This window comes from Melanostigma gelatinosum (assembly GCF_949748355.1).
Source record: "Melanostigma gelatinosum genome assembly, chromosome: 14".
Lineage (NCBI taxonomy): Eukaryota > Metazoa > Chordata > Actinopteri > Perciformes > Zoarcidae > Melanostigma > Melanostigma gelatinosum.
The window spans coordinates 18,274,828-18,285,333 of record NC_136647.1 but is presented as its reverse complement, the minus strand read 5'-3'; the positions used below and the strand labels follow the sequence as shown (position 1 = coordinate 18,285,333).

The 10,506-nt window shown below is 40.9% G+C and overlaps 1 protein-coding gene across 1 annotated transcript; it reads right to left on the bottom strand.

Annotated features, from left to right (window-relative positions):
• Position 1: 1 nt before the first annotated feature.
• On the bottom strand, positions 2–1,855 carry LOC306787812 (transcription elongation factor SPT4). The gene is made up of 5 exons (XM_079283100.1): positions 1,006–1,855; positions 607–713; positions 464–519; positions 195–248; positions 2–79 (listed from the first exon to the last, which is right to left on the bottom strand). The coding sequence occupies exons 1-5, from the start codon at positions 1,141–1,143 to the stop codon at positions 12–14; spliced, it is 423 nt and encodes a 140-aa protein (XP_079139226.1). The 5' UTR covers positions 1,144–1,855; the 3' UTR covers positions 2–11.
• Positions 1,856–10,506: the final 8,651 nt, after the last annotated feature.

Here is a 10,506-nt window from a genome sequence, read left to right as displayed (position 1 = left end):
AGCCATCCGGTTTATGTCTTCACTGCTGTGTCTCTGGATTTGTAGATCACTCCTCTGCTTTTCAACTCTCTCACCACACCTTCGGGGAAAAAAGGAGAATTAACAATGCAATAATAAGGAAGGAATTCCAAATCAAGAAAAAGCCAAACATGTAATTCCCTGCGTAGAGGCAGACTAGTTTAGATAAAGTGTACCTGGAGGTAGTCTGCCTGTCACTGATACTGCATACACACCTGGCTTGAAGTTGCCTGTAGGATGGAGCAAAAACAATATCCACAAATGTTATTTATCTCAACAGCATTTGGGTATGCCAACTGTAAAACTGGATGTATCCGTTTGAGTAAATAAGGTCCTTATTGACATAATATTGATACTTTGTCTTCTTCCCTTACTTTAGAGTTCTTCTACTCCATCATGGTCAAACTGGATTAATGCAGCTTTCAGTACAGGCACACATCCTTACCTATCCTCTGCCATTTAGCTACCCAGCTGTCCTCAGGACTCATCATGGATACCACACTGTGTACACAGACGGGAATGGTAAACATCCAGAAAACAACGGGAAAGGTTGATTTATTAAATAATCGATGCTGAATTAACGTTTACCCATCAAATGAGGAACTTGTGCATTCATAAACCATCTCCCGGTTCCCCTTCATCTGGAGGTACGACTCACAGTTGTCACAGCCGTCGTATTCAAACTGGTCGATGGTCTAAAGAAAACCAGAGGAGGGAACAGTAAGAGTCAAGAATGGATACAAACATGTGAAGTAGCACACAAGCTACTTCACGTACCAACAGACAGGATACGTTTGAATTTAGTAAGTAGACGAACAAACTAGACCATGGAACGGGTTCAGTATGTGTATTGGTATTGTTAAGTAAATAAAGGTAACAGTAAAAGCATTACTTTAGAGCTTACATTCATTTGTTTGACAACAGAAGACAAATACAGCGCGCAGGAAGCGGCTACACGTTAGCAGGGACGCTAGTTTGAGCGTTTACCTTCACTAAAGAACAAAGAAGACAGGCTCGCAGATGGCGAAGGTCTTTGGGGACCATTTCCAAAGCCATTATGTCCAGCTCCCGGACAAAACACTGGTGTAATACTGAAATATCAACCGGATTAATGTTTTCAATCATTCCAGTCGCCGGGGAATTACGTCACCGACTGCGAGCCGCGAGGGCCTTGTTGACCCAGCAGAGGGGTCCATATTGTGCGCCTGTTTAAAAATAGTTATACCTCCATTATTTAAAACAATTATTTCAGTTACAGGGATTATGTTTGAGTTGTTATGCATAGTCACATACAGTATATTAGTTCCACTATGTCCTGAAACGTGGCATGCAAATACTAAACGTTGACTGATGTATTTGGTCATGCATACTTGTAATTCAACCATTCCAACCATCGGGATCCAGAACAGTGAAAACGTTTTGATTATACTAAAATAATAGATGTTTCAATGCAAAAGCAACTACTTATTATGGATGGATAAACCGAGAAGTGGAGGATAATTACTTTTTTGTATCTCTAAATGAAGACCATATGGATACTTAAGAAAAAAAAAATCACATGCCTAACTTTAATCCAAACAGATTCTAGCATTTGGACTCACTGGCTCCTGTGTGTCATGGGGTACATTTTAAGATCCTGTGTATTCCCTTGACTGTTGATAATGCTGCAGTGATTATCTCCATGATATAGCCCTTTGATTCACACTCACAATTTATGAACAAAAACGTTTTCCTCTGGATCAGACATTCCGTACTAATCTTCTCTGTTACATTAAATAGTTAGTCCACGACCAACATTCACAAAATGTCTCCCTCTGTCGGTTTTTCTTTTTAGTTTATTTTACTATAACTACATGCTTTTTAAATGAACTGTGACACTGTCTGTTTTCATTTATAGTTTTCTTTATTATCGTTATTGTCAATACTGCTGTTATATCACCTATCATTAGCATTAGCTATTATTTTTTATGGAAAATGTTGGATCAATACTGAGATATGTAATACAATTCAACGATGCCAAATAAAAATTCAATGGCGCACAGTTTACTTTTACTACATTTTGGCACATGAATATCCATCTATCCATCCACGTTAAATATCAATATGAGAAGGTTTTGCTACCTTGTTATTTTAATTCTAGATTTCAAATAAGGGAATTGTAGCTAATTTGTGGTGTAGCCTACAATAGCTAAATGCCTTTACTAAAGTAACGTTGTGCTGTACTTGAATTTTAATTTTATGATCGTATGTTGATGTTACGTGACTACGTTTCAGAGTGAAACACTACTTTTACTCGACTGCATTGGTTTGACAGCGATTGATACGACTTCATGAAATAAAAAATGTTCATCCAAAGCGTCTTATATCTTTGAAAAGCACGACGTTATTTGTGAAAAGCACTTCCATATTCTGTCATGAGTACAGGCCAATGATTTTATGTAAAATATATAATAAACAGAAGGGAAAAGTCTGCAAAAGGGTCGCGTTTACTTTTGACCCGTTAATTATGCTGCTAATACTTCTGTACACCTAAGTAATATTCGGAATGCAGGACATTAACTTATCCTGGAGTATTTTTAAATGGTAGCAGTGGACTTGAATACCTCCCCCCAAAAAGACGTGTTCTAATGAACACACCTGCGTCAGACGATGCATGTCATAAACTGTCCTCTCGAGCGCTTTATTACCGAAGAACGTTACAACTCCAACAGCTTCAACGGTTCGGGAACTTTCAACGGTTGTGAGATCCGGAGTGAGTTTGCAGACCCAGGTAAAGTCACAGTTCACCTCTCATGGCGTTTTTTCTTGGTGTGTTATGACCCCCCAAAAATACAACGCTATGTCGACATAATTCTATGCGACTTTACTCAAACCTGACTGCGCAAAAGATCATTACAATTCAGAGTAGTTACTGTTAGTTGGGGAGCTAACGTTAGCTAATGCTAACTTAGCTTACCAGTAACGTTAACACTAAAAGTTAGCATTTTCAGGTCTTGTGTACAGCATTTTATGTATTTTTTTAAAGTTGACATTATTAATGACGTTAGAAGCCAAGTTATTTTAAAGTTAAGTGTGTCAGTATGGGGAGTTTGAAACATGAATGTTACGAAAGTCCAATTAAAGTTAAGTTAATTAACTTCATAAGTGTAACGTTAGCTTAACTGGTCGTACCTGGGACATATGTATCGTCAGCATTAACGAAAAGTGTCGGAACCGGGACATTCTGTTAGTTAGACCATAAGCTCCTTTTAATGCTACTTTACTAACGTTATCAGTTAATTATATTGTCATGAAGCAACTTAGCTTTCTAACTAAGATTGACCTCAACCTATTTAACGTAAACTGATGACGCTTGGCCTGTTATTCAGATGAGGCTTCACTAACTTTACCTCTTTTTATCCAATTCTACAGGCACAAGCATGGATGTGGTGGAAGATTGCGTCACCGAGAGCATCAACACTAACAACTTTCCTGCCAAGCTATGGCGTCTGGTGAACAACCCGTTAAATGAAGCCATCTGCTGGGACAAAGATGGACTGGTAGTCGTCATTGATCAGACCCTCGTCGAGCAACAGGTCCTGTCTCCCAGAAACAGCAGCAGCGCCTCGAACAACACCGCCACCTTCAAAACGGCCAACTTTTCGAGCTTTCTCCGTAATCTCAATTTGTACGGTTTCAAGGTGTCCAATGCATACAACGACGTGCAGTATCGCTATTACTACCACCCGAACTTCAAGCGGGACCACCCCGAACTTGTGGCGAGTCTGAGGAGACTGACCGTCGACAACAAGGCCAAGCTAAAAGCTGGTCTTGAGGTGAAGCCTCGGCCCCCGAGCCGATACAGTGGATGCTGTGGTGGCGGAGATAAATATGGTCAAATAGGCAAATGTCACCGCATGACTGTCAGTGGGGAAGTAGCTTTAGATAGTGAAAACACAATGTAATGGTCACACATTTCCCTGTAGTGTTACAGTGAACAGTACTGCAAAAATCTAATTGGAAAGGGTCCATAAACCCCAACATTGAAAATCACTATGAATAACTATGATACGAACATCTAAATTGCCATTTTAACTCCACAATCCAGTGTTTTTCACGTTTCATCGTGTGGCCGTCTAACAGGTTGTTGTCATGCTTTGCTTCTTCCTGTTGCTTGCAGGCAATCATTCACTGCCGAGCACCCCTCATCGGAAGTCGGCTGATCCTTACTGTCCAAACAAAGCTCGGCCTGTGACGGCTCACAATGGAACCCCAGTCCCACTGCGGTTCCTGACGTGGGGCAGCGGTGCAGCTCTTTCGCCTACTGTCTTCGCTACAGACAAAGGGATACCCGTGACTTTGAGCCAGCACTACGCCGGAGCGGCCTCCAGCTCCAGCGCTATGCTCATTCACCAGAGTTTATTGCCTCACTCAAACCACGGAAATCCAAATTTCACTTTTAATGCGCAAAATCAACCTGGCTACAACATCCCATGTGAGCATGACATGAGTTAACCTGTTAGGAGTTTGGGTGGAACAGTTATAAACCACACTATTTACATCACTTTACGAGTAGATTCCTTTTTTCAGCTACAATATACTTGTAACATACTGAAATATACTAATTTGTGTGTTGAATACATGTCATTTTTAATTAGGAATGCACAAATGTAGGTTTCAACACCAAACCTGAATCCTGCATTTTATAATCTCAAATAATATCTTTGTTTTTCTTCTTGAAGTTTACCAGTGCTACGATCCGAACATTTCGGCGTCACAGATGGCAGGTGGTTGGCTTCAGAAAGGGTCCTACCCGACCCACAGTCATTACCAGGTAGGTGAATTTGACTGTATTCGCCCTGTCATGTAATCAATTACTCACACCAGAGCTGTAATTGGTCGAGGAGGATGGAGTTTGGTGAACACGTATCGTGTCTAGAGCATTTCTTTTTATGTCACTGTTTTAGGCAAGCTGTCCTGTGAATGTGTTGTCTCATGTGGACCACAACCAGGACTCAAAGAACAAGGAACACCAGCAGGTGGAAAAATGTGACATTAACTTCGACACAATGTTCCAGATTGCAGATGAGGTGATGCAAACTCCGGCCAATAGCAGCCTGGTTAGAGTTGTGGCCCCGGTGCAGCCGGGCCCCGTGTCACTGCCGTTTTCCATTAAAACCGACAACCCTGTCAGAGTCAGGAAGGCCAAACATTTGTCTCCTGGACCCACTGTGGTGTCTGTGAGAGGCAGGGCTGATCTACTCGCATTCAAACAGCTGGAGGGATCCGTGATTTCACCACCTGAGCAAATGCCCGAAGATGCCATAGTCAATGTAATGTATATTTTTTAGGGTTAGGGTATTTATATTTACTAGAGAATGTGTAACAACCTTGCAGAATACCTACTCATTATTTGCTAATGTTTCCTCTGTGCTAGGGCGAGGTTACCAATGATGATGCGAAGGACACTGGGAACATAGATGTCGAGGCTGAGGACACCAGCAGCACAAGCACAGGAAACACCTAAGATATTATTCAACCCGTAGGGAGCGCGGTCAGAATAAAACTCGTGGAAGGAAAGGCATTCCAAATTTGAATGCAAGTTTAGTGACAGTTGGTTTTATTTATCGTTTTGATGTCAACTTGTTGACTTGATTGGCATGTGACAGGGAGTCTTGGTTCACTGCAGGATGTGATCCTAAATGCTCACGATTAACAGACTTTATTCTCCATTTTAATGATTCTTTATTGTACAAAAGTTTGTGGATGTGTTCAAATTTAAATCTTTTTTTTTTAAAGAATTGTAAAATTAGTTATATGTTGTACATTTGTTTCTTTATTGGAAGTGACTTTGGAAAATGAAAATAATTTAACACTCAGTCCTATTTATATTGTTTGTTTAGAATTACTTGTACCACGGTACAATTTTAAAAATATATTGTAAAGCATGTATATATAAGCTTGTACATTGACCTCTACATTTTTTAATAGAGTAGCATCTAAAATGAGATGCTTTTAAAGAATTATTTGAAGTATAAGATTTGCAGATTTGCTGCAGTAGGGCTAACTCAGCATCTCCTTATTTTAGTGTACGGTGGTTTGACTTCCTGTCTGCTTTTAATAGCATAATCGGTGGCGTTTGTCAAAGCAAGTTGTAACAAACTGATGTAAATGGGGGAGAAAATATTGAATGAATTGCTTTCAACTATACTTGTTATACGTACTAGTGCTTGTTTGCTTTGTGATGGTTGCATTTCCCAAACTTTTTATTTTTCGCTGCATCACTTCAAAAGTTGTGTTTTTAAAATGTGTAACTTGACATGTTTTTAAAGGCAAGTGTGTAAAAGTCTAATAATTAAAGAGAAATGTGTTTCCGATAATTCAGCCGGATGGTGTGTTGTGTACTTGTATTTCATTATTTCTTGTTGACACTTGTGTGCTGGGGTGTCTGCTGGTTCTGTACACTGTGAACACTAGAGGGAGCCACTTCCTCGTGTTTAATCAGCACTACGACTGTGCTCCGCCCTCAGTCTGCAATGTGGCCTTCAGGTACTGCTCGGAAACTCCCCTTTCGTTGTTACTTCAACTATTTTTTAAATTCTGTAACATGCAAGTGTGTTGGGTTCAAAAGTAATCACGTAACAACTCTGGTATTTGAAAGCTGTTTATTATTAAAGACGACAAATTGACATCACATTGCGTAAAAATAGGAGTAAATACCTATCGTCACTTTACTGTAATTTAACTAGTAGTATCATAATACTAACTTAATGTACCGGCCACAACATTTGTTTACACGGTCTCTCATTTCGTTTTAAAGAACCCAGGTGACAAAAATGCAGCCTTCCCCCAAACACATCTGGCCGTACACGTGCATCGTTTCAATAAACTCCCACTCTCCGACAGCACGTGAAGGCAGCAGAACAGTGAGCAGGTAGAGAGTGTCAATGAGATCCCAGGGGAGCGAGAGACAGTCCGGGAGGTAGACTTTTGGGACGGTGTTATAACTGTACACGGTGTCTCTCCGCCTTATCAACTTCATATGGAGCTCACAAGGAGTTTGGACCACTTTTATTGCGTCCTTTTTGCAGTGTATCTACGCTGTAATCGTTGATGGATTTTGATAAACAAATCATTTTCACTGATTTTCAGTGAACAAATACTGTTAATAGTGCTCACTTAATACGTAACATTACATCACACATTAGTACCTACATCAGTCAACTGCTGTCCGTTGTGGGCCTATTGTCCTTAATGTGGCAGCAAGTCGGCCCAAAAAAAAGTGAACAGACATTTTAACAATTGCCACATGAGGTCATAATACACCTGTTACAAGTTCTTTAGTAACGCTGCAGCTCTGCGTGCTGATCGTCCTGTTGAACTTGATGAGAAAGTTATCACAGCCAATCATGAATGATCCATTTAAAGTGTTGAAAAAAAAACTGCATAAAACCTTATGAGACGTGGGCAGCAACTTAAACTCTGCTACAGAGCTGCTCTCCTCACACGCTGCTGGAATGAGGCTTCTAGTGGAAACGTGGTTTTGGTGTCACGGCCTGCTAAGGGCCGACAAAATCTACATGTTGCACTCCTCCGCATCCTGCAGCGCGAGGCGCTCAAATATTGTATTGAATACCTCGTGTTTGTTCAGCCACGGTATGTTTGCAGAGATGCATTCCATAAGAAGTCATTATTATATCACTGTTCAAAACAGATGGATTAAATCCTCTCCTGGTATTTTAACAATATTTGAAATAGTGAATATGTAGTTTTTAAAAACAAGGTTATTGCATATGTTTGCATTTTGAACTCCCTAGGAATAAAAATATGAATTTAATTTTAGTGGGGGGGCAAATTCTCATCTGTAAGTCATAAGACGGCCCTTTAAATTCCTTTCATGCATACACATCTTTCTGTGCCCCACACGTTGGACCGATAATTATGAATGTCATACTCTGACAATAGTATTATGTGATGTATGATGCTGCACCTCACAGCCTCTGTTGACTCACAAACCGTGCCCTGTAACTAGATATCAGCCCCAGGTGCAGTGAAACCCTCATCTAATAAGACACTAGCAAGAAGTCACTGTGCTCCCTTCCACAGTTTTAAGGAGTCCCCTGTGTGCATGACCCCGGTCCATCAGGTTACAGTAAATTAGACAATGCCCAGAGCTTCTAGCAACAAACACATCTTCCTCCAGAGTAATAGAAGCCCACCTATAAGAGTGCACATCGTATTACAGACTCTTGTACAATGAAACTGCAGCCAAAGAAGTGATGGAAACGAGAAAGCAATTCAAACTTAACCAGAGAAACTATTTATGAGACGATAGGTGAGAATAATGCAAACGTTTGGCTGATGGTTCCCCCTATTGGCAATGTTTGGTACTGCCTGTAATTCCAGCACTCTGTAAAGCACCATCTTGCGACCCAAATAAATAAGTACAGGGGTGTTGTATTAGCATTTGTACAGAGCAAAAGTGGTAAGACGGTTTAGTTCCTCCTCTCTGGTGTTTCAAATCAGTCGCTGGGTCAGCAGACCTCAGTGATTCTCTATGAATACGATGAACTTGTATGTTCAACATACAATGGCAATAAACGGTTCTGATTCTGAACTCTGATGGTTCAGTGGGAAGTTGAGACACGGATCGGAACGAGGTTTTGGTTGTGATTTAAATTCTGTATATTATAACGAGAATACAGAAGCAGAGGCAATTACTTTTGCAGGCATGTGGTCATCCAAAGGAGTGGAGGGATTTGATTTGTGAACTGATGAATGTTTTTCATGAAAAGTTTGAGATCACCAACGGCATTACAACTCACGATGGGGACACGGACGTCTCCACAAGATTCAAAAATCCACTTTGTAAATTAAGTTAGGACTTCTCTCTCGACACACCAATTTGATGTATTTTGCAAAAACAAGTTGATGAATGTGTGTGATATGTACACTGTGGACCTTGATGGGTTGTGTTTGGTACGAGTTATTCAGGGGAAAATATTAAGCTGTTTTTTAGCGACAAATTCTGGCTATTGTCTATTTCTTCCAGTGTGCTGCATCATCTTTTTTTGTCAAATATGTGACACCCACGTCTGTTCACTGTCAACTGAATGCTGGCTCAGCAAATAACAGTGTTGACTGTGCTAAAGACAATAACTCACATTTCTTATAAAAACAGTCCTTTATTATTTTTTTTTTCCTCAATTATCCAAAGAAACACAAAATACCCACTTCTTCTCCCCTATAAGCAGCCATGCTGATATTACTAATCACACACAAATTGAACAGTTGAAGGGCAGTTCCTTCATCACAGACGTGATCCAATGCAGTCCCAGCAGTGTGACGCCGCTCTGGTGTGGCTGAACAGACAACCGGAAGCCATCCGGTTTATGTCTTCACTGCTGTGTCTCTGGATTTGTAGATCACTCCTCTGCTTTTCAACTCTCTCACCACACCTTCGGGGAAAAAAGGAGAATTAACAATGCAATAATAAGGAAGGAATTCCAAATCAAGAAAAAGCCAAACATGTAATTCCCTGCGTAGAGGCAGACTAGTTTAGATAAAGTGTACCTGGAGGTAGTCTGCCTGTCACTGATACTGCATACACACCTGGCTTGAAGTTGCCTGTAGGATGGAGCAAAAACAATATCCACAAATGTTATTTATCTCAACAGCATTTGGGTATGCCAACTGTAAAACTGGATGTATCCGTTTGAGTAAATAAGGTCCTTATTGACATAATATTGATACTTTGTCTTCTTCCCTTACTTTAGAGTTCTTCTACTCCATCATGGTCAAACTGGATTAATGCAGCTTTCAGTACAGGCACACATCCTTACCTATCCTCTGCCATTTAGCTACCCAGCTGTCCTCAGGACTCATCATGGATACCACACTGTGGACACAGACGGGAATGGTAAACTATGGTGGGTTCTAGTGCAAGAAGGTCAAATACTCCAGACGGGGCATTCATAGCGCTCGTCTGAACACAGTGAGAAGTATTAGAACTCTGAAGGATAGCTTTTACCCCAGTTAAATGTCACATAGCCTTACAGAGAACTAGTTTCAACTGCCAGCTCCGTCTTAGAGATAAAGAGGCGCCCCGCTTATCAAGTCGGCCGGACATAACAATATGCTGTTACATCAACATCCACACATACTGATGATCCAGAGAGGGCGGTCCCAGGACGTGAGCCAGTGTGGGCGGAAATGCCCAGCGCTCCTACCAGGCCGCTGACAGCGAAACACAGCTCCGCCTGCGACTTTGCCTTAACCAATAGGCTTCCAGAAGGGAGAACCTATCCACCGCATGCGCACTCTGTCTAAGCGCCTTTTAGCTTTTCATTCGCTCCTACAGAGTGAACTTTTCTAGGTCCGTGCACGTTTAACTGCTGGACATAATACTTCTGTTACAAATAAACCTTATTGCTTGAATTGAGCTATACGCCTCGACATCAGTCTGTTCACCTGAGTTTCCTCCTCAACACCAGCACTAATAAATAGCAC